The sequence below is a fragment of the Dunckerocampus dactyliophorus genome, chromosome 6 (genome assembly GCF_027744805.1).
Source record: "Dunckerocampus dactyliophorus isolate RoL2022-P2 chromosome 6, RoL_Ddac_1.1, whole genome shotgun sequence".
Lineage (NCBI taxonomy): Eukaryota > Metazoa > Chordata > Actinopteri > Syngnathiformes > Syngnathidae > Dunckerocampus > Dunckerocampus dactyliophorus.
In genome coordinates this window covers 2,204,113-2,229,042 of record NC_072824.1, presented here as the reverse complement: position 1 = coordinate 2,229,042, position 24,930 = coordinate 2,204,113, and the positions used below count along the sequence as shown (strand labels likewise).

At 41.2% G+C, this 24,930-nt stretch overlaps 1 protein-coding gene across 2 annotated transcripts; it reads right to left on the bottom strand.

Moving 5' to 3' along the window:
• Nucleotides 1-81: 81 nt before the first annotated feature.
• klhl2 (kelch-like family member 2) lies at nt 82-23,056 on the bottom strand. 2 transcript variants are annotated; one of them, XM_054779076.1, is made up of 15 exons: nt 22,537-23,055; nt 20,522-20,641; nt 15,019-15,125; nt 14,825-14,946; nt 12,076-12,238; nt 10,749-10,858; nt 10,570-10,686; nt 8,796-8,945; nt 8,602-8,719; nt 5,520-5,717; nt 2,006-2,107; nt 1,786-1,914; nt 1,583-1,723; nt 1,351-1,494; nt 82-1,275 (listed from the first exon to the last, which is right to left on the bottom strand). In XM_054779076.1, exons 1-15 carry the CDS (start codon nt 22,593-22,595, stop codon nt 1,247-1,249), a joined length of 1,809 nt encoding a protein of 602 aa, XP_054635051.1. In that variant the 5' UTR covers nt 22,596-23,055; the 3' UTR covers nt 82-1,246. The 2 variants fall into 2 exon arrangements, with proteins under 2 accessions (XP_054635051.1, XP_054635050.1); XM_054779075.1 differs by having other exon boundaries at nt 14,825-15,125; nt 22,537-23,056.
• Between the last annotated feature and the right edge of the window lie 1,874 nt (nt 23,057-24,930).

The following is a 24,930-nucleotide window of genomic DNA, read 5'->3' as shown; positions in this document are numbered from 1 at the left end:
ACTTTTAGGACAGATGTTTTGTAATATTGGATAATTAAATATATTTATTTATACACACATATATATATTTAATAATATTATAAATAAATATATTTTAAGAAACAATACAAAGAACACAAACCATTTAAATATTTTACTGATTTGGCAAAGTCTTAAAAACGGATCACTTGTCATTTCACAGCTTTTTAAATACAAGAAGCATATTATTCATATTTATTAACGATATATAAAACATGTAATGAAACATATCCAAAGTAATTAGCCAACACTGACATTCCTCGATACACCGACAAGAAGAACACAGCAATACCAGTCACTAGGAGAGCAATTTTTCCACAGAAAAAAGAGAAAAAGTGAAGCAGGGCAACATAAAAAGAGTCAAAGTTTGGTCACTTTCAGGAAATACAGAAATTGGCACATTCATAATATGTCAGTTTATGGGGGATGAGCTCGGGGAGCATGCGGTGATTTCAGGCTGTTAATGTTCAGAGCAAACATGGCTGCCAGGTGACAGTAAAGCACTGATACATCCTCCAGCACTGGCATGCATTTGGGAACGCCTTCACTAAGGCGTCTCCTCCCTCGGAAAAAAAACGCTTCAGTGCGAAACACGACACAAACTCTGTTCTGCAATTTGTCATTGAGGCTGAGCTACGACCCAGCTGCCCGTTCACAGCGCTAAAGGCATCACCAACAGGAAGGAGGAAGCGAGGGAATCCTTTCACATTCAGGCGCTCTCGTGAAAAAAAAACAAAAAGTCAGAGGCCACATGTATTGCATCCATGCAGAATGCACACGCACGCGCACGTGCACGCGCGCGCACACACACACACACACACACACACACAACAGGCTCACGTTGGTTGGCAAGCAGTGGAGAACCTTGAAAGGCAAGCGCACAAATATACACGAACATCCGTGGCGATAGCGCAAAATAGTCCCCTCCTCATCTTGTCTGTCAACATGATTCATGTTTAGAGTTACTGCAGTTTAATGAGCTTCATGTCAGTAGTGATTCGCTGGCGCCATCACGGTCCCACTGTGACGGGATTAAAACACCTCCCCGACGCTCATAAGTGCAAAAAAAAAAATCTCTGTCATCATCACCATCACTAGCAACATCTCCGTCGTCTGGCCCGTCAGCGCCCGTGCAGCCAACATGGAAGTGTTGGACGACGACAGATCCTAGATCAGAATTCGGCGGGATGCGTTCCCGCTTCTAAACTGTGGCGGACTTCCCCGGCAGTCATAAGGGCTTGTCGATCACTGTCACACCTGCGGATTCAGACACCATGTAATTGACGCCGCGTCTCAATTATCAATCAGCATCACAGGTCAAGCCACGCCCACCTGCATAACTGCGGCCCGTGCTCATGCAGCTGGGCAGCAGCGTCCACTTGTCCGAGTTGGGGTTGTAGAACTCCACAGAGGACAAGTTGCAGCTGCCGTCGTCACCGCCCACCACGTAGAGCAGGTTGTTGACGGCGCACACTCCTTAAAAGAGACAGCCAGGCGTGTGGGAGTGCAAGCCTTCCAAAAAAAAAAAAAAAAAAACGCCAACACCGGCTGCGCCGAGCCTCACCTGCATTGCGGCGACACATGTTCATGTCAGCCACCTGCCGCCAGCTGTTGGAGGCTGGGTCGTACACTTCGCAGCTCTTCCTCACCAGGGGGCCATCGTGGCCGCCCACAGCGTAAAGGAAGCCTTTCAACACGCCCACGCCTGAAGACAACACGAGGCTCATGAAGGGCGTGTGGATTGTTTCCCGCTTCAACAAAACACACCTGCACCGCTGCGTCGCGTGCCCATCTCAGCGATGTAGCTCCACGTGTCGCTTTTAGGGTCATAGGCCTCGACTGTACTCAGACATTGCCTGGTCGCTCCGTCGTAACCTCCCACCGCGTACAGGATGCCTGACAAAGAATCGAGGACGTAGCCTGAACTTCACGTCGTCCAATAAATCAACCCGACGACTAGAAGAGAAGTGAGAATTGTACCCCTCACCGTTAACGACACCCACTCCCACGCTGCTACGCCGCGTACTCATGGGCAGCACTTGGAACCACTCATCCATCTTGGCGTTGTACGCCTCCACGGTGGCCAGCCCTGCCGAGACACGCAAACAATCTGAGACAAAGAAACGACACAAAAGAACGAGCACATGCAGAAGAATAACATCAAACGCTGCGAGCTTAGCAGCGCGCTAGCTAGTCACCAGGAAAGATTTTCAACACATCAGCAAAACATACTTATACCATAACCGTCTCATTGATCTTATTTATGATGTATTGTGTAAAACATCAAATGAAAAGCACTACATGAATACAGATCCACCATCCACCAGTACCAGCCTGCACTCTGTTTTTCAGAGAGGTTGTGTACCACAAATATACACAATAAGGTTATCAAATCTTAGCTTTACGCATTCCCACATAGTATCAGCATTTGGGAGCAAACATGAGGTGAAAGAAAAAGGCTAAAAATACAGTATAGCAGTTAGGGGCGCTCCCATCGATTGGCCACCGATCAGTATGGGCTGCTTTCTGCCGACAAATGCCGATACAGTGTTCACTCGTTTATGGCGGGGGATAGGTTCCCAAAAAAGCCCGCAATAAGTGAAATCCACTAAGTAGCTAACTTCAGGTTTTTTTTACAATGATTATATGTTTTAAGGCTGTAAAACCCCCTCTGCATACACTTTATACACTTTTCTTAACATTTTATCACATTTCGTTTGAATTTTAATGATCAACACAAGAAATGATTAAGTCACTCACGCATTTTTCACTCCTGTGACCGTGCCTTTTTGTCCTGGTGCCATTCCGCTGTACTGTAGCCTTTTTGCATCCTTGTTAAAACAGTTTGCTATAGGACAAACCGAAGATTCATTTACAAGCTAGCAAGCAAGAGAATACACACGAGACACGGCAGGACGGCACGAAGGAGACTGATTGACAATGGTCTACAGCCAATCAGGATGCAGAAATCAATGGGCGGTCCAGACAGACGAGCGAGGGAAGAGATAGACACTCAACTTCCCACAATGCAATACTTCTTTAAAAACAGCGACTCGGCAAAAGGTGAACCACAATAGTGCGAGGGGACACTGTACTTGCTTTATAATGCCGATCACAACCCCCAATCAGCTCCGCCCCCATTGCAGCATCCAGCCTACCGTCTAACGCCCACTTTCCCTTCACAAAGCTAAAACAAGCATGTCTGCCGTGTGGGACTTACCTGTCGTTGTGAGAGTGATAGAAGTTCTGCACCCTGCAAAACACGCCACAAAAAATGTCCCGCCGGGATGGTGCCTTAAAAAACTTCAGTTTGGTGCGGCATTTGGGGGGCGGGCACTTGGCACTTAGCGCCTGTGGTGTGTGCGTGGCAGTCGGAGGTCTAAGGCGGATAGCCCGAAAAGTTTTTGGATTCGTCGGACTGCCTGGGGGTCGTGCTGGACCTCATTGCACCTTCCCACAGCCCGGTGGCTGGGGACCTCCGCCTTACAGCGTGCTTGGGGATATGATGTGCTCCTTTACACATTTCAAAGTACTGTACGAATGACACTTTTATACAATTGGCGTCTTTATTTTATCACGTACGACTCATGTCTACGTCAACAAACGTAACCGTTGGAATCGTATCGTTTGTATACTGTATTGAATCGTATGGAATCGTTCTGTTTTTAAAATATATGGTTTTTGAATGGTACCTTAACTCAATCTCATCCAATCGTTGACCACATCCCTACTTATTACAGATACAAACTTCTATCTGCTATTAGTTATGAGTTAACTATGGACAGAATGTGATTCATCACGATTAAATATTTTTTAATCTATTGACAGCCCTTAGTACAAATACACCAAAAAAAAAAATTGGAAATTAAGTTCATTTAAAGTTAAAAAAAGATACTGTATAATTAGTTTGAAATGACTTCCTGTCAGTGGCGGCAACAATGGAAGGTTGATCTGATAAGTCACAGCAAATATTTTCCACGATTGCCATTTCAAGTAAAAAAAAACAACAAACAAACAAACATGGATCCGATGTCTAAATCTAAATCCACACCAAAACTGAACCACGTCTTCCTTGTGTCACGTGACACGCTTCCAAAAGATTCTGTGTAAATGGGTTAAGTGCAGTTGACGGAAAGATGCTCCAAATGAAAAACACTGCACATACAGTAAATGCCGCAGGATCAAAAACAAATTGAAAAAAACATTTAAAAATGCTGCAAATGTCAAAAACAAAAACAAAAAAAAAACAACACACACACAAACCCCGAAAACACATGCATGACAGAAATGCTGCAGGTTCGTGCAACAAAATTAGTTGTCTTTGTTACACGCCTGGCTGGACAAGTTGGTTGCTCTATCATAACGTAAAATATTACATCTTAAAGGGTCCCTGACATGATTCCTCAGCTTTGCTTAAATATGTTATATATTGTTTGTAATTATGTTCAACATCGTTCCATTTTTTTAATCAAACGGTAAATTGGCAAAAATGACATTTATAGTTGATGGCAGCAGCCATGACGAGCTAGCTCTCACAGTTCAGCCTTATTCTGGAAGTGACGTCATCGGGGTGACACCTCTTAGCTAAAGCAGACTAAAACAAACGCTTGTGGAGGCATAGATGGTGGACTTGGTTTAGTATATTTTTCATCCAAATAGTAGTCATGCCAAAATGTTGTGTTGCTGCTGGGTGTTCACAGTGGCCGAGTGATACTGTAACTTTGTTTTCTTTTCCTAAAGAGGAAGGTTTAAGACAACAATGGACGAAGCAAGTGCAGAGAACGAGAGACAGATGGACGCCCACCTCGAGTTCTGTTCTTTGCAGTGATCATTTCACTGATGACTGCTTCGAAGGAACACTTTTAAAAGAAGCATTGGGCTTGAAAGTACGCTATAAACGCATTTTGAAAAAAGGATGCTATTCCACCGCTAATACAGGAAAAAAACAAGAAGAACGACCACTGCATCAAAGTTGGTAGTAAGTCTTGTTCCATAATGTCTTCTAAACACTATTCCATGATAGCGACAAGGCTGCAAAGCATTATACATCTTATATGAACATTTCACAGCCATATGTATGTTTACTTGTGGGGGGCGGTGGCTGCTCAAAATCTAAAATAAATTAGGCTATAAAGACCCCTTTACGCTCATCAAGAAGATGATTTAAAAGAATAATTGAAGGATAAGCACTTACCATTCTGTGTTTTGAAGGCGACCAATCTTCATCTCCATGAACTATAAATGTCACATAACTACAAACAATATATAACATATTTAAGCAAAGTTGCTGAATCATGTCAGGGCCCCTTTAAGTCTTTAAAGACTGACATCCATTAAATCTGGTGCCCCTGGTAGCCTGGCTGACTTCCCGGTAACGTTTTTGGCATTTATGCTGTTTGTGTGTTTTGGGTTGGACACTGAAACAAGCAGAAACCAGAAGTAAAACAAAATACCAGTGTCTCTCTCACACACACACACACACACACACAATGTGGTGTCACCTGTGCTTCCGTCAAACCCCCCCACAGCGTACAGCAGCCCGCTGAGCACGGCGACCCCTAGCGTGGATCGGCGGTCCTGCATGCTGTTCACGCTGGTCCAGCGGTCCATCATGGGGTCGTAGCAGTCGACCGTGCGCACGCGCAGGGAACCATTGAAGCCCCCGACAGCGTAGACGCATCCGCCCACGTACACCACACCTGAAAAACAAACATGAACACAAGATATGAATGTTTATTCAAGATTCAAAAGTTTTATTGTCATATGCACAGTAAAACAGGTAGTTCTGCTATGCAATGAAATTCTTGTTCTGTTCATTCTCCCAAAAAAGAAAGAAAAACAAGAACATGAATAAGAACATCAAAACATAAATACCAATAAATTATGCAACAACAACAGAAGAGACATTAATACAAACAGATAAATAAATAAATAAAGTGCTATGAGTGTGTGCGTGTGTTGCATGCGTGTGAGTGCTTCGTTGAGAAGCCTGATGGCCTGTGGGTAAAAGCTGTTTGCCAGCCTTGTGGTCCTGGACTTCAAACTCCTGTAGCGTCTGCCTGACGATGATGATTCTTAACATGTTTTGTGTATATTGACAACTCGAGCCGTTTTAGACAGGATCATCCAACCCATCATCAATCAGAACATCAGCACAAAACTTTATTTGTATGAACGCTTTAATTCACAAATGTAACAAAACAAAAGATCTCTTTTGCCATCCAGCCGCCTAGCCCACACTCGTTTTTTTGCTGTCAAATGTATGTTTAACAGATTAGTCAGCAAAATGACAGAACAATGCATATACAGTGGTGTGAAAAAGTGTTTGGAGGATTTTTGCAGAGTTGTTGTCATTCAGCCACATTGGAGGCTTTTCCTTTTGAAGGTCATGCCACAGCATCTCAATAGGATTCAGGTCAGGACTTGGACTAGGCCGCTCCAAAGTCTTCAGCCATTCAGAGGTGGACTTGCTGGTGTGTTTTGGATCATTGTCCTGCTGCAGAACCCAAGTTGCTTTCAGCTTGAGGTCACCAACATTCTGCTTCAGCAGAATTCATGCTTCCATTTATCACAGCAAGTCTTCCAGGTCCTGAAGACCACCACCATATTTTACTGTTGCTATGATGGTTTTTGTCTGAAATGCAGCCAGATGTAATGGGACACACACCTTCCAAAAAGTTAAACTTTTGTCTGGTCAGACCACAGAGTATTTTCCCAAAGGTCTTGGGGATCATCAAGATGTTTTCTGGCAAAATTGAGACGAGCCTTAATGTTGTTTTTGTCCAGCAGTGGTTTTGGTCTTGGAACTCTGCCATTCAGGTCGTTTTTGCCCAGTGTCTTTCTTATGGTGGAGTCATGAACACTGACCTTAAATGAGGCAAGTGAGGCCTGCACTTGTTTGGATGTTGTTGTGGGGTCTTTTGTGACCTCTTGGGGTAATTTTGGTTGGCCGGCCACTCCAGGGAAGGTTCACCACTGTTCCATGTTTTGTCCATTTGTGGATAATGGCTCTCACTGTGGTTGGCTGGAGTCCCAAAGCTTTAGAAATGGCTTTATAACCTTTTCCATACTGATAGATCTCAATTCATCTCAGTTATGCTATAATTTCAAGATAAATAAAAAAGCTAAATGACCTCAATAAATGAGCTAAAATACAAATACAAGACAGAAGAAGCATTATAATTGTGAATGTACAACTTTATGTTGGCCACTAGGTGTCGGTGTTCGGTGAGACAGGCACTAGACTCCTCACTGAGGTTCCCAAGGGAACACATTTACTGTGACACTGGTCGACTATGAGTTTTATGTACGTATTTCATGGCTTATTTACTCTTATTCTGTCTGCTATATTGGGTTATACGAATGTAAAGCCATTTAAAGCCGCAATGAAGTACGCTGTCCAAAAAAAAACAACAAGGAACTTGGTAACTGTGAGTTTATGTTATCTTATTTTTGTCTAATATGTCTATATTGGGTAATAGGAGTGTAAAGGTGACTGTACGGTTGTTATTTTATGTCTAGAGGGCTCTAGTAATGTTAACAACTGTATTTTGAAGATTGTAAACAGGTTTTCTGTGCCATAACTACTATTAATATTGAATCCCACTTGGCGGAAGTTCACTTATCGCAGTTGGGTCTGGAGCCAAATAACTGCCATAAGCTGCCATAAATGTACTGTATAAGGCATTCAGAAAATGCATTGAAAGACACGTTATATGTAATACGATATGTAGTATTCTACACTGGTCACTAGGTAATGTTACATTATGTGACACTGATGAGATAATAGCCACCCACTGTCCAGAAACCGGAACTGCCTGGAACTTTCCCACCGCTAACAAGGGTGAGTCTATATTATGTCTTATTTTCAGTGATTATGTCTACTATATCGGGTAAGAAGTGTATTTAGATGGTTGTAAACAGGTTTTCTAAGTCTTATATGTCTTATTTTCTGTGATTATGTCTACTATATCGGGTAAGAAGCGTATTTAGATGGTTGTAAACAGGTTTTCTAAGTCTTATATGTCTTATTTTCTGTGACTATGTCTGCTATATTGGGTAAGAAGCGTATTTAGATGGTTGTAAACAGGTTTTCTAAGTCTTATATGTCTTATTTTCTGTGACTATGTCTGCTATATTGGGTAAGAAGCGTATTTAGATGGTTGTAAACAGGTTTTCTAAGTCTTATATGTCTTATTTTCTGTGATTATGTCTGCTATATTGGGTAATAGGAGTGTAAAGGTGACTATAGGGGTGTTTCACGTCTAAAAGGTTCTAATTATGTTAAGAAGCATACTTAGAAGGTGGTAAACAGGTTTTCTGTGCTCTAACTACCAAAATAGTCCGGTCTAAAACCAATTAACTACGATAAACGAGGGATGACTGGACTCTGGGGCACTTACGACTGAGCCCTGTGAATTCTGCCTAGCAACAACATGGGAGGTAACCAGGAATTTAAAAAAAAAAAAAATGATCCGACCAATCCTGTTCCTGTAGTTTTTTTTCCCATATAAAACAAGTTTGACTTTGCAAAATATCAAGACCTTTGTGGGCTTTTTAGCGTTTGCGTCTTTGTCCCCCTACCTGCTCTGCACCTCCTGGTGGGGAGCTCGGCCACCTGATACCACCGCTGCTCCTCAAAGTCGTAACACTCCACACTCCGGATGGCTTTGGGCGCTTGCCCCCCGACCACCACCATCACCTGGTGGAGTGGAGACGTTACATGAGCCCGTCAAGCGCTCTTTCCAAATGCGATGAGGACATTATTGTCTTTGAACCTTAGGACAGCAGGCGGGGGTCCTCATACGCGTGCGTGCCGTCTTCATCAGCGCTCGCTGGTCGGCGGGCAGCAGGTGGTACTTCATGGCCTCGATCAGGTAGTCCTTGCAGGCGCTGCTGTTCTTGATCAGAGACTCCTCTTCCACCCGCTCACATGGAAGACACAGCAACCAATCAGGCTAATAGTTTTTCAGCAATTAAAAAGTATACACATATTGTATATTATGTATTAAAAATACTGAGATTATTTATATTAAATAATCTTCAGAAATGTTCTTCTCACAATACTGACTTTATTCCCATAATAATACAGTATAACTTTTCCCCCAAGCTAGTTTTCCAAAAATGACAACTTTATTTTGTTTTATTTGTTTCTCATAATACTACGACTTGTAATTTTTTTTCTGTAATATTTCAATGCCATGCTACTGAAATGACATTATTTTTCCTCATCATATTACAACTTTATTCTCAGAAAACTGCAACGTTTTTCCGCGTTACAACTTTTTGCCTCTGACATTTTTCATTTGTTCCCATAAAATGATAGCTGTTGATTTAAAAATAATAGTAATTTTCTCACTATTTCAACCTCCTTCATGTAAATTTTTACTTCATGTAATATTTTTACTTTTTCTTGTAACATTATCACTTTTTCTGCAACCTCATTTTCCAAAAATTACAACTTTATTGGCTATTTTGTTTGTCTCTCAAAATATTACGACTTTTACAAAAATTTGGGGATGACTGTTTTATTTTACTGGCATGCCCCTTTTATTCATTTATTATTTGTTAGGGTTGTAAAGGATAAATTGATGCGAGCGTTTATCCGGTTTGACAAGCGAGAGATGCGGCTGATGGATAACAATCAGCCATACAACCTCAGATGTTTTTCTGCATGTAAAACTGGAATTATTGTCATGAAATGTGTTTTCTGCCTGGAACAGATTAATCGGACTGACATTATTTTGTATGGGAAAATTGGCTTTGGTTAGAGTCCATTTAGGGTTTTTTTTGTGTGTCTGGAAGGGATTAATCGGATTTATATTGTTTTCTATGGGAAATTTTGCTTTGGTTAGAGTCCGTTTTGGGGTTCTTTTGTGTCTGGAATGGATTCATCGGATTTACATTATTTTCTATGGAAAAATCGGCATTAGTTAGAGTCTGTTTTTTTGTGTGTGTGTGTGTGTGTCCGGAACGGATTAATCGGATTGACATTATTTTGTATGGGAAAATTGGCTTTGGTTAGAGTCTGGTTTGGGGTTTTTTTTGTGGCTGGAACGGACTAATCAGATTTACATAATTTTTTATGGGAAAATTGACTTTAAAGTCCGTTTGGGTTTTTTTTTGTGTCTGGAAGGTAAAGAATCTAATTTTCTATGGGAAAATTGGCTTTGGTTAGAGCCCGTTTTGGTTTGAGTTGGATTAACGACGTGAACCAAGGCCCCACTGTATATGGCTTTTGAGTCATATCTTACCCCGTGTATCTAGATGTGTTGAACTGTCTACCAGAAAGAGATTTACATCTCTATTATTTATCTCAGGACTTGAGCAGCTACAGGATGTGTACCGGTGAGGATATACGTATTATACGGGAAACCATTAAAACGTGAGGGTGGCGGGAAAAAATGGCAACATAGGGTACCTTCCCAAAGAAAATGGGAGCGTTAATAAAAGGTACAGTTAATAAAGGTTTTATGAGGGTCACAGTTTAAAATGGTTTTGAAAAGAGAACAAGCAATACAAGCCAAGTGTTCGTCCTTTGAATCAGCATACCTGCACCAGGTATTCTCTGGAGAGGAGGGGCAGGCGCACATGCTCCATCAGGTGAGCCAGATGCTCCTGGCGGACGTCTTTGTCGTGGTTGACCCAAGCGATGACGGATTCAAAGACCTGCAGAGGAACACGGTGAGGCCTCTTTTCGGGGCTCCATGCGTGCGGACGTGCGCTTGCACCTTCTCCTCTGTGGGAATGCTGAGTTTGTCGCTGGCAATGAGGCTGGAAACCTGCTCCATGCCCAGATTCAGGAACTCCTCGCTCCCCACCACCTCAGTGAAATGTTGCTCTGCAAAAAAAGCCACCATTTCAAGCAGATAGCGACCTCCTAAATCGCTGCTCTCATTCTTTTACACTGTGCTTTTTAACATTTTTAACAATGCAAGCATTCGGCTCGCTAACTCATCTTCAATACCTACCAAAATCATAGCAAAGTAGTAGCATAGTAAAAGCTCCGAGTAATGCCTCCATTCAGTTAACCGCAGAGTCTCCTATAATCTATAATAATAGCTAATAACCACCAGGAGGAGTTTTTTTTTTTTTTTTTTAAATAACTCCACAGGATGGCAGTTGCTGTGAAAGTCGTGCATGTTACACTTGGCGTACTCAACTGCGCTATTACAACATTGGTTGTGTTGCTGCTGTTGTGCAAATATAGAGAGCGCCTAGTTTTTCTTTCAGCTTTCTCATGTACTCCAAATCATTATTAAAGCAAAAATGTAACTTAAGTAAAAAAAAAACCATTTATATATAGTATTAATATTAAATACAATATCATAGTTTTTAATAAATAATATTACCATTATATGTCTTTTTGATTAAAATTAATATTATTAGCATGGAGTTCAAATATAACAAAAACTGTGATTTTTTTTAAGTTGTTATATTATGAAAACAAACAAATCAAAATAAAATTTGGTTGGGGAAAAGTTCTAATATGATGGGAATAAAGCCATAAGAACCCCCCCCCCCCGATAAACGAGGGAACACTGTACACTTAATCTACGCGATTGGCCGATTTCACTCATGGATGATCGGTATCGGTATCGGCAGCATACAACCCTGATCGGAACGTCCCTACTTATTGGCGTAGAGTTCAAATGTTAAAGAAAAAATGAGATATTTTATTACAAGTCGCAATATTATGAAGACAAACAAAACCCCCAAAAAAGTTGTCATCCTCGTAAAATTAGGTTGGTGGAAAATGTTCTAAAATGATGGGAAGAAGCTGTATGAAGACTAAATATTTAATAAATCATATTACAATATACAGTATGTATATATTTTTTCATTTATTAAAAACAATAATATTATGATGAATATACAGTACAGGCCAAAAGGTAACTTATGGCAGAGCAGATTGGTCATGTTACTGCTGTGTTGCACTGTGTGCTTGCTAACAAACGGCCGTGTGGTCAAATAGAGCATTCCGCTTTGTCATGCACTCCAAATGATGACTGACATTGAATAAAACCAGCGTGTTGCGGTGTGGGTACGATAGAGCACCTGCGTAGCTGTTGGCCTGCGTGAGGAGCTGCGAGCAGGCGTGCAGGTCGGCGAAGGCTCGTATCCCCAGACAGTTAGACGGATGGAGCTGAGAGCTCAGGAACTCGCAGCACGCCTTCTTCACCTCGTTCAGCTGGAGCAGACCTGCGGCGGGCAGCAGAGCCTGCAGGACAAAGCAGGAAGTGAAAGTGCGAGTAATAACGTTTGAGCCTCTCATGATTAGTAGTGGTTAGTTAGCCTCTTTTCATACATTCAGAAACATTGAAACATTTCCTCAACACTTCATGAAGCTTTTATGTTGATTATCTTCACAACGGAAGATATCATTTCTATTTCCATCATTTCTAGTGGCTGTCCACTGGACTTGCATGCAAAGATGTTGGATATTAGTGCAAAAGGGTGTCTACTTAGCTTTAACCTTTTCCTCCAGTGATGGGGCCACATAGTGAAAAATGAAAGGACGCAACTTTTCCACTTTGATATTTTGTAAACACATGCTAAGAAGTTATATGATTCTTGCATCTCTCAAGCATAACTTTCCCTTTGATACCAATATTTTTTGCTTTTGTGACAGCTCAAATATCTAAACAACTATCTCAACACAAACAACACAAAAAGGGGTTGTTTTGCATTAAAATAACACTTTATTTACAAATATAACACCATCAACTGTTTAAGTGGAAGTTACTGTGGAAGTTATGTCCATGCATGTGTGTGTGCGCGTGAAAATTTCCCTACAATGGTAACTTTTTGCACGCTTACACTCCTCCACGCTCTCCAACTTCCTCCTTCCTGTCTTCTGTGTTTCCTGCGTCATCATGAGCGCCGGCGAGCTCTTACCACATGCGCTTCTGCCACTTAGTGGCTGTTTTTAGGGCTTAAAATTGCTCTACAGTGGTCAACTCTTTTTGCCTGTCACGCAAAAAAACAATCATCCATATTGGGATTGGTGGTTGGGATTTTAAAAAACGTATAAATACATCTTTGGTATTAATGAGTTAAATAATTTTCACAAACGTTCTTTCGTCATATCATGACTTCACTCCCATAATATTTTCATTTTATTCTCAAACTCATTTTCCAAAAATTACAACTTTATTTTGTTTTGTTTGTTTCTCATAATATTACGACTTAAAAAATATATTTTCCCTTTAATATTTTGACTATAATATTACAACTAGGAAAAAAAAGGTATTTTTTCTTTAATATTTCAACGCTATGTGACTAAAATATCATTATTTTTCCACATAATATTAGGAGTTTATTCTTGTCAAATTGCAACTTTTTTTCTCATTAGAATACGACTTTTCTTTTCATATTATGACTTTATTCTTGTAAAATTACAGCTGATTTTTCCATTTCTGGAAACTCTGGAACTCTTTCAACTTTCTGCTTGTCAATTTTCTTCTCGTAATTTGGACTTTATTCCCATAATATTGTGACTTTATTCTCGTAACATTACAACTTTTTTTAAAAAAAATAATAATATTTTTAAAATAATATTTCAACTTGAAAAAAAAAGCTATTTTTTCTTTAATACACTAGGTCCCCAACTTACGAACACCCAACTAGCGAACATACGTGGATACGAACACAAGCCGACTGGTCTATATTTTATTTTATTTTGCCTTGTAGTCGCTCAATCAGTATTTATACTGCTACTGTACATGCTCGACCAGCAGAGGGCACTGTGACACTGCTAATGCAGCCTTAGAGCTAATGGGACCAACAGAGGAAGAGTTAGACTGGGGAGATACAGTATGAAGCTAAATGGAAAGCTAAATTGTACAACCCGGACAGAGCGTGTGATTAAAGTTTATGAAGAGTTAATAGGCCTGCTTAATTCTACACCACCCACAGAACACTACCTCTTTTAGAAGAGTCTAACCACCACGACCATTTGTCCTTTTTTTCAATATCTCCTCCTCCAACTCCTCCACCACAACAACGTATGCTCGACCACTCCTCTTCAAAGGTAAATAACATTTATCATTACGTATTATTATGTCATTATTATTGTTTTTTTCATTAATTAGCCTCGTTTAATATTACTACTACATCCAAACTCATATTTACATACATACACATATACTGAATGTGTATACACGTACGTGTAGTACCTATATCATTGGTAATATTACCTTTTCCCCTACTTAAGAACAATTCCACTTAAGAACAGTCGTCAGGAACCAACTGTGTTCGTAAGTTGGGTACCTAGTGTATTTCAAGTCTAGGCGACTAAAATTTTTCCTCATAATCTTAGGAGTTTATTTTTGTAAAATTGCAACTTTTTTTCTGGTTAGAATACAACTTTTTTATTGTAATATTTTGACTGTTCTCATAAAATTACAGCTGTTTTTTCTATTTCTGCCTTTCCCCAACTATTTCAACTTCCTGCTTGTCAATCGTCTTCTCGTGATTTTTACTTTATTCCTATAATATTTTGACTTTATTCCCGTAACATTACAACTTTTTTTTTACTTCATTTTCGAAAAATGACAACTTTATTCATTGTTTTTATAATATTATAACTTCTTTTAGTGTCTTTTTTCTTTAAAATTGTAACTTTATGCTACTAAAATGTGTTATTTGTCCTCATAATATTACATGTTTTTCACGTTGCTTCTCATTCTTGTAAAATGACTGCTGATTTTTCTTATTATATTTATTTTTAGGATGTGCGGCAGGCCAATAAAAAAAACAGCCGCCGGCAGCCCTGCTTTAGACTGAAGGTGTGTGCGTGTCCTACCTGCACATTGTCCTCTGTGACCTGTATCTCTGCAGTGTAGATGTAGTCCACCAGCAGTCCCAGCGTCCATCCATCCATCTCCTTTATCCTCACTCGCTTGGCTCGGCTCTCCGCCATCTCTCCTGCAGCACAACTAAATGCTTCTGATCCCCGTTTTAGAAACACAAGAGAAGAAGGAGTGGAGTGGACGGTACCCGTGAACATGGCGTGGAAATAAGGGCTCCCGGCGGCCAGGACCACTCTGTGAGCGGCGACCTCCACATCCTCCGCCACTATCGTCACGTCACACAGCAAGCTCTGGCTGGGGGGGTAAAACATACTGATAGAACATGCTTACATACCACATGTGAATGCGCGTGAACACCGACAACCGACACGGACAGTTTTCTCAACTGGGGGGAAAAAAATACCGATGGAGGTGCCTCAGGCAGCGGAGCCTTCGTCCCGACAGTCAACGCTTACTGAGGCCTTTGGTCGGCAACAAACCAGTGCAAAATGGTGCGCGCTCACAGACAGTGGAAATGCAACCATTCAATACTGTTATATGGCATACATTTTATGCCATATAATTAATGAAAAAAATTTGCTGAAAAATTGTTGCCGATAATATCTATTATCTATGATAATTTGCAACACTTTTTTTCCCCCCCGTCCTGTCCAGCCTTTAAGGCAGATAGAATTGTAGATCTAAATGCCATCAAGTGCTCGACAGATTTACTCTGCCAGGGAAAAGTGTGAGACACACTTCCCCTGTTATACAGAGTTTATTTGACTTTGATGTTTTGTTGTTATGCAAATTTGGAGCGGCCGGTCCGGAGCAGGAGGAGACAGAGAAGAAGAGAAAAGAAGACAGGAGGGGGTAAGAGGGGGACAAAAAAAAAAGAGAGTAACAAGGACAACAACAGCAACAACAATTGTGACAACAATAACAAAACAACAGAAAGAAACAGGACTACATCAGCAAATGTCTGTGACGACTATAAAGACCCTGACGGAAAGGACAAAATAATATCAACAACCACAATGACAATACTGCATTGAAACAGTCACACATAATAGTAGTAATGAAATGATGAACTATGATAGTGATCACAATGACAATACTGCATTGAAACAGTCACACATAATAGTAGTCATGAAATGGTGAACTATGATAGTGATCACTATGACAATACTGCATTGAAACAGTAACACATAATAGTAGTCATGAAATGATGAACTATGATAGTGATCACAATGACAATACTGCATTGAAACAGTCACACATAATAGTAGTCATGAAATGATGAACTATGATAGTGATCACTATGACAATACTGCATTGAAACAGTCACACATAATAGTAGTCATGAAATGATGAATTATGATAGTGATCACAATGATAATACTGTATTGAAACAGTCACACATAATAGTAGTCATGAAATGATGAACTATGATAGTGATCACAATGATAATACTGTATTGAAACAGTCACACATAATAGTAGTCATGAAATGATTATCTATGATAGTGATCAGAATAACAATAACTGTAATGCACATCATTGTAAAAACTATCATCAAATTGCCGACATCCCCGTCGCTGTAATAAAAGCAACAACATAATAACACCCTGGTTAACTCAGTGAGTAATGTGGGGAAGTACGTATGTACTGTGAGTGTGCATATGTACGTGTGTACAGGTATCTCTGGATGTGTGCAAGTCTTCATATATATAAAGGTGGGTGAGCGTGTAATTGTCACTGAGAATGCATAAAAGGAGAGGGGCCCCCCTCCACTGCCCAGAAAGCCCCGCCCCAAATAGCCAGGCCGAGCCCCCACTGCCAGAAAGCCACCAGGGCAGGCAGCACAAAGATCAGCCCCCCAAGAGCCAGCCTAGAGAGCCCTCCCCCCCGGGAAGACCAGCGAGGGGCCACAGAGAGGCAATCCCAACCAGAAACAGGGCGCCGGCGGGCCGGAGGACAGCCAACCCCGAGACCGGGGAGAGATCACACCCCACAAAGGCAGACGGGGACCGGGGGCCACACACCAGCAGGCCCAGAGATGCCCCCGCAACCGGAAAAGAAGCCCGCCCTCGCAGGAACCGCCAACCCCCCCCCACCCCCAGGGAACGGGGCCCGGCCCGCCCCGGGCCACCCCATGCCCGACCCCCTTTACAGGACCTCTCCGTCCAGGGACGCAAGAGGCACTGCCCCCACCCACAATTACCGACTAGCAACATTTGTTATCGTGACAGGCCTAGTCTTCAGTCTAATGAGGAAAAAAGTCCCAATTTTATGAGAATAAACTTGATGAGGAAATATAATGTCATTTCAGCAGCACAGGCTTGAAGCATCAAAGAAAAAATATGATTATTTTTTAAAGTTAGAACAAAACAAAACTAAGTTGTTACTTTTTAGAAAATGACTGTAGGCTGCAGAAAAAGTTACAATGTTACGAGAATAAAGTCCAAATATTATGGAAATAAAAGTCAGAATTATGAGAAGAAAATAGAAATATTTGGGGGGAAAAAAGCCTCAGCAGGAATCATTTAACAAGAATAAAGTCAAGATATTAAGACAAACAAGTTGGATTCTAATGAGAAAAAAAAGTCACAATTATATGACAAGAAACTTGGTGAGAAAAAATAATGTCATTTTACTAGCACAGACTTGAAACATTAAAAGAAAAATGGTTTGAAAATGCTTAAAAATTGTACTATTACGAGACACACACAAAAAATTCATTTTTTTTTTTAAAATACGTTTTTTAGGCAAAAAAAAACAACAATATTTTGGGAATAAAGTCTAAATATTTTGAGAATAAATCCATAATAATGAGAAGAAAATTGAAATAGTTGGGGGGAAAAAACCCAGCACAAAAGGAAAAAAAGGCCCTGTCACACCTTGAAGATTTAGCCAGCTTACGCCAACGTATGAAAAAATTGGCCCTCGAGATCATATACCTCACCGTGATTGGTTCGTTCGGCCGAGGTCCCGCCCTCGAGACCATATACCTCACCGTGATTGGTTCGTTCAGCTCCGCACACGACAAGTATCATTCATATCAAAGTTGCGGACCACACGAATATAAATTTTTCATATTAAGACAGGGGACGCAGACTATCGTCCCAGGGGCCGCGAGTCTGAGACCCCTGGTGTAGGCTGCATACGCTACCACTCGTGGATTTGTGACTCGCTAATGCATTAATAAAATTGATTAAAAAAATCTAAACAAGTTGGTTCCATTCCCAGTCACAGTGCCCTCTACTGGTCAAGCTGCAAACTCACCTGCAAATACAATAACAACAGCCTCCATCTTCATTCACCAAGAAGACAGTTCTGTCTCAAGGTATGTTGACGTATTACGACTTGTACGTAATTTACAAATAACGTGTGTGAACGGGCGTCAACGATCGCATTACTTATTGCCCGCGGATGCGGGACGTATTAATCATATGTTAACATATGTCGAAATGTTTTGTGCATGCACAAAATTTTGGGACGACTTGGACGTATACTATGACGTATGCCGGCGTGCTTCAGCGTGCTCTTAACTTATACAAAACTTACCCATAACTTATTGGACGTACGGCAGCGTATTGGCCAATTTTTTCATACGTTGGCGTAAACTGGCTAAATCGTCAAGGTGTGACAGGCGTTGGGCATAAATTGTGAACACCGGCAACACGCTACGCATTCGTTGATATAAGTTGTCTATAAGTTAGAGAAACGTTCTATATAAGTTACTAATACGTCATGTTTACGTCGACCTCGTTATGAATACGCTATGTATACGCCCAAAATTGAAAAAAAAAACCTCGACAGTTCAACGTATGCCATCAAAATGATCACGTCAGGCATGCGCTGGCTAAATCGACAAGGTGTGACAGGGCCCTTAAGGAGAATAAAGTCAAAATATGAACTCCTTCAATGCCAGCCATTTCTCAAAAGACAACCCCTTCAGTACTAGGGGCCGGGGAAATAATCGATGCTTTGATACATCGCGATGCGGACACTGACGATAAAGTATTTCAGAGGAGGAAAAGCGGCCGGCATCGATCGAGTACTCTTGCTAGTAGCAGATCTTGCTAGTATTGAAGATAAACTTACATAAATGTCCATTTAGTCGGAAAATTAAAAACAAAAAAAACAACAGTAGGAATGGAAAAAAAGCATTTGTCATTTAACAGGAATAAAGTCAAAATATGAAGAGAAAAAAAGGCACAATTTTATAAGTAAACTTGAGTAAAAATAATGTCATTTTAGTAGCACAGAGTTGAAATATTTACTCATTCAATACCAAAGACGTATTTATGCATTTTTATAAACTCGAACAGCCAATCCCAACAATATATTTATACGTCTTTTATGTTTTTTTTTATGAAGAGTTGAAGATGCAACTCTCCACTAATGCATTTCACTTTCAGAGCAATTTTAAGCCATAAAAACAGCTACAAGGTGGCAGAAGTGCATTTGAAAGGAGTTCGTCATGGATCATGTAGATGTACAAATCTCACATGACAGGAAGGAGGAAGTGAGGGAGCGTGGAGGAGTGTGGCGTGCAGAAGGTTACGCATTGTAGGGAAATGTTAACGCATGCACACGCATGCACACACACAGTTTAGCTCCAAATGTGAACATTGCAAATGGTTGATGGTGTTATATTTGTAAATAAATTGTTATTTTGATGTAAAACAAGCCCTTTTTGTGTTGTTTATGTTGGTGTAGTTGTTTAGATATTTGAGCTGTCACAAAAGCAACAAATATTTGTGTCAAAGTAAAAGTTATGTTTGAGATGTTCTCCCTTGTTTTAGTTGGGAACTGATATTTTCCTGAAACTTACCTACGTTCTACTGCTGATTACTAAAGAACGGAAAAGATAGAAACAAACGTTTTATTTCTGATGAAAGACGGGAGTCTAATGTTTCTTTTGGTAGGTTCCATGTTTATGTAACCATAGGTCAGTCAAAAGGGTGTAACATGGTCGCTACTGAAGGAGTTGTCTTTTGAAAAATGGCTGTGATTGAATGAGTTAAAGAAAAAAAAAAGTGTTTAAGTTGTACTAGTATGAGACACAAAGAAAACTTAAAAGTTAGCATTTTGGGAAAATTAAGTTGGGCAAAAAAAATCATTATTACGGGAACAAAGTGAAAATATTTTGAGAATAAAGTTAATTAAAAAAACAATATTAAAAAAAACAGCAGGTATGGAAAAACACAGCTGTAATTTAGCAAGAATAAAGTCCAAATATTAAGAAAAAAAATGTACATTATATTGAGAAAAAATTTGCTTGTTCTAAGTGCCTGTTTACGAGCACCAAAGGGGTGCACGAGTGATGCCGGCACTGGGGGAGCTACGGTTGGCTGAGGGGAAACGTGTGACATTGTGAGGCAAGGAGTGCCAAACGTGAGAAAAATCTATGCTCTCCCTCGCTTGTTTGCCACTCAAATGTCATACTGCCTCTGACCCCGCCCCTCAGCTAGATGAGCCCACTCCGCGTATACGGCCACCACTTTACGGAGGGCGGCTTTGTGTTAAAAATAAATAGATACGCCCTTTAAAACACATGTACAGGCGTGGGAGCTGTAAGTTTGATCATTTTGCGTGCCGCCGCTGTTAGAACGTGAGTGTCATGTTAGCACTGTGGCTCATATAGCTATGCCCGTCCTCCTGTCCCGCTCCCTCGGGTCACCTTGTTGCCGAGGAGAGTCTTACCTGCGCAGTTCATTCATGACTTTAAAGGCCTTCCTCATGTGACGAGGGTTGAGCGTGACTGGACCTTGTCTCTCCACGCCGTCTTCTTTGTCCAGAGCGTGTGGACAAAGTCTGGTGCACCTGTGATTGTCACACACACACACACACACACACACACACAGCATGTAAACATAGGAATGCACCTGTGATTTTTTTTTTTTTTATCAGAAGGCATCTGGAGAGGTTCCAGGCATGTCCTGTTTGAGCCTCGGCCCACACCGTAGTTTGAGGAAACGCAGGAGTGGATGGGGAGCCACATGCGGGTGCAAATGTTGAGCCAAAATGGAGAAAGAAAAAGGTGTTTTGATTGCTAAGTTTAGCTTCAAAGCCCTGGCAGATGGCTCTCGCCACAAGACCAAAGTTATTTGTCTCTACTGTCGATGTGATTTGAGTTGTCACCGAGTGCATCGCCTACCAGAGAGTAGTGAGAAGGTACAGGAGTACTGCTGCTATTTTTTATTCCCATTTATACAGTGGTACCTTGGCATACGAGTGTTGCAGCGAACCAGTGATTTTCTGCTTTGAACTGCGAGCTAAAATTTGGGTTACTAGCTGCTAGTTACCGGCAGGCATAGCCGAGGACAGCTATTTGGGGGCTCGTGTCAATGTGACCATGACTGAAGATGAGAATGAATGTAAGGAGCATTAGCAGCGCGCTAGCTAGTCACCGGCAAAAACATTCAACACATCAGCAAAACATACATACATCATAGCCATCTCATTGATCTTATTTATGATGTATCGTGTAAAACTATGACAGGAACAACATCAAATTAAAAGCACAAAATGAATACAGAGCCACCATCCAACAGTACCAGCCTGGACTTTGTTTTTCAGATAACAAATATGGGACCAAATATGAGGTGAAAGAAAAAGGGTAAAAATACAGTATAGTAGTCTATCTGTGGGAGGAAGTTAGACGGTGCATTCAGGGACCGTGCAACAAAGTGGGACAAGTTGCTGCTCGCAAAAACTGAGATTTCTAGAGGTATATTATTTTTGGAATAAAATAATGGCCCATTTTTTCAAAACGTATATCCCTTTACACAAAATTTGGGGTCGTTATTTACATTTTTTTTTTGCGCCTGAATGTTTCTTGGTTGGGGACTCCTGCCTGACAGCGTGCTTGGGCATATGATGTGCTTTTTTACACCTTTGAAAATACTGTAAGAATGGCACTTTTATACAAATGGCTTCTTTATTTTGTAATGTAAGATTCATGTCCACATCAACAAATGTAACCGCTTGAATCGAATCGTTTGTATGGTATCTTAACTCGTGTTGGAATCGTTTACCACAAAGAGATTACGTCCCTTCGTGTTATAGATAAAACCTTCTTTCTAACTGTGATTTATGAATTAACAACAGACAAAATACGATTAATCACGATTAAATATCTTCATCGATTGACAGCCCTACTAAAAATACATATGTATCAGAACAAGCTCTGTTCGTGATGCAGTGCCCTTGCCAAGTACAACAATAACACACATTTTCTTACATGTATATCTCCTCACCAACAAAAAAGGCGGAATTGTGGCTTTGTGGGTGTACCTAATGTTGTGGCCGCTGCTTGCGGCGTGTGTTGACGTTGTATGCGTGTACCAAAGTGGCAATAAAGAGTGTAAAAATGGCGAACAACGCAAGAAAATATCACCAATTCAATGCGAGACGTGCGAGAATGCGTGTGCTGCACTAATTAAAAAGCAGTGAAGGCTGCATGGTGACAGTCAGCACTTGTCACAGTGACATTGTGTTGCGTTCAAATGCATCACGTTGCTTCTGCTGCGCACGAAAACACACCCACGCAAACACGGTTGTACTGTTTACACACACGAAATATCCCAGCAACATGCTAACAATGCGGGTTGCCATGCAAGCACAGAAACCCTCCTCGTACCCCTCTCCCGTGTTGCCTGTCCAATGCGGCACCATTCGTCACCACACGGAGGTTTATTTCATTATTTCTTACTTACAGCGGCTGACCGTCCATGATTCCGGTTGTAATCAAACTTGACCCAGCGTCATGCACCATTCCATATCAACGCTCTTGTCTTTGTTTTCGAGGGGATTAGCTGGCCCAGAGGCGGTGACACACACCGATAGCAGCCCCGCGCTACCCACCAGGATGCCTCATCAGAGCCCGACTGCAGTGACACTCCGAGCGGATACAGCTGCCGCTAAGACCCGGCTAGCTTGGACGGAGCTAATAGCAGCCTGCTAGGCTAATTCCCCGAGAGAGTTGGAAGGGGAAAGGAAATGGAGATTTTAACGTTCACGCCGTGTTGCTCTCCTCGCTCCTGGGTGAGAGGACGGACAAAGTCACAAGTTGTTTTTCTCCCCAATCACTGTTTTTTAGGCGCACAAACAAGAAGGACGTGTCGGCAAAGATGGTCCTCGCTGCCCCCAAGATGTCAGCCAAGGAAACGCCATCGCCCCCTAGTGGTGGAAGACCGGGAAGTACGGCGGCCGAGTAGAATGCCATAAAACCTTTCCCTGCCACCGTAAGTGAGGACAAAACATTTTAAAAAATTAAGCGTGCAGCCCAAAAATACTTCCTACGGCGCCCCCGCGGGGACACGGAGGGAAAAAATGTGATGGGTAAAAAAAAGCTGATATAATGGGATTTTTTTTCCTTGACTGAGAAGGACGTGTATGGCAGAGCTCTGTTGAAGATAATGTAGATTTTAACTATTTTGGTGCTTTCCGGACTACAGTTCATGAACACAAGATCAGCACTGCTTGCTGAATCCCCCCAACTCTCACTCTTGGATAGGCGAGAGGAACAGATTGTCCTTGAAATAAACTAGTTACAAGTGGCAATACCTGCTAGCAAGTCAAGCTAACTAGTGAACTGCTGAAGTTCAAAGAGGTCGCCTAGCAACAATGCCAAACACAAAGCTAAATGATACTGGCTCTGGATTTCCTGGTAAAAAAAAAACAACTCCAGGATTTGAAGAGGACTCGGATAACAAAACAACTCCAATACTCAAAGATATTTTCAAGAGGATATCACAAGAATTGGATAAAATCTTGGATAAACCAATGCCAAATTTGACAAAGTTTGCTCACCAATGCCAAAATTTTATGATTTTTGCATGACACCAGAGACACAAAATTTGGATAAAGTCTTGGATAGAAAACCAATTTCATAATTTGACGATTTTTGCAAGACACCAGAGATTACTATAATTGGAGCAATTGAGAATCTGCATTCAATAGCAAAGAAACCTTTTACTTCATATACAACTATAAGGAAAGGATATATTGATTCTGGAAACAGAAATTAAATCTGATTACAGTAGCCTCCATGAAGTCATACTGGATGTCGTTAATAGTGTCACAAACATTATGGAAGAGAATAGAGCACAGAGCAAGTCTATCACATATATAGACCCTTTCCAAAAAATTAGAATGTCATGGAAAAGTTGTTTAATTTCCATAATTCCATTCAAAAAGTTAAACTTTCATAGATTATAGATTCAGGGCCCACAATTTAAACCATTTCAAGTATTTATTTGTTTATTTTTACATTATTTGGGCTTCCAGCTCATTAAACCCACGAAAACAGGAATTCAAAAAATTAGAATACTGTGAAGAAATCAGCCCACATTTTGCAGGGCATGAATGTTTTAAACTGAGTGTCACACACTAATCATCTCCTAAACTCAAATCACCTGCACAGGCTTCCCCAGGTGTCATTAAATTGCTTCAGTTTGGTTCAATTGTCTCAGTTGGGTTCAATATGGGGAAGACTGCAGACATGACAACTGGCCAGAAGACCATCATTGATACCCTCCATAGGATGGGTAAGCCACAAAAGTTCATAGCTAAGGAGGCTGGTTGTTCACAGAGTGCTGTGTCCAAGCATATCAATGGAAAGTCTAGAGGAAGGGCAAAATGTGGCTGGAGAAGATGCACCAGCAAAAGAGATGACCGTGGGCTTCAGCGGATTATCAAACAGGGAAGATTCAAGAATCTGGCAGAGATCCAGAAAGAGTGGAATGAGGCGGGAGTCACAGCTTCAAAAACCACCACATTCAGACGCATCCGGGAGATGGGCTACCACTGTCGGGTTCCTCGGGTCAAGCCACTTCTGAACCTGAGCCAACGTAGGAAGCGTCTCCACTGGGCCAAGGAGAAGAAGGACTGGACTGTTGGCCAGTGGTCCAAGGTCCTCTTTCCTGATGAAAGTAAAGTTTGCCTTTCATTTGGGAATCACGTTCCAAGGGTTTGGAGGAAGACGGGTGAGGAACAGAACCCAAGCTGCCTGAGGTCCAGTGTGAAATATCCACAGTCCGTCATGACTTGGGGTGCAATGTCCGGTGCAGGTGTTGGTAAACTCTGCTTTCTTAAATCCAAGGTCACCG

Excerpts from the sequence above, each read along its gene's own strand:
- klhl2 (XM_054779075.1), bottom strand. The coding sequence starts at position 22,595 with ATGGTGCATGACGCTGGGTCAAGTTTGATTACAACCGGAATCATGGAC. Across the intron at positions 2,108-5,519 it reads GGGGTTTGACGGAAGCACAG|GGCTGGCCACCGTGGAGGCG; the intron begins GTGACACCACAT and ends GTGTCTCGGCAG. Across the intron at positions 1,724-1,785 it reads CACGCGACGCAGCGGTGCAG|GCGTGGGCGTGTTGAAAGGC; the intron begins GTGTGTTTTGTT and ends TGTTGTCTTCAG.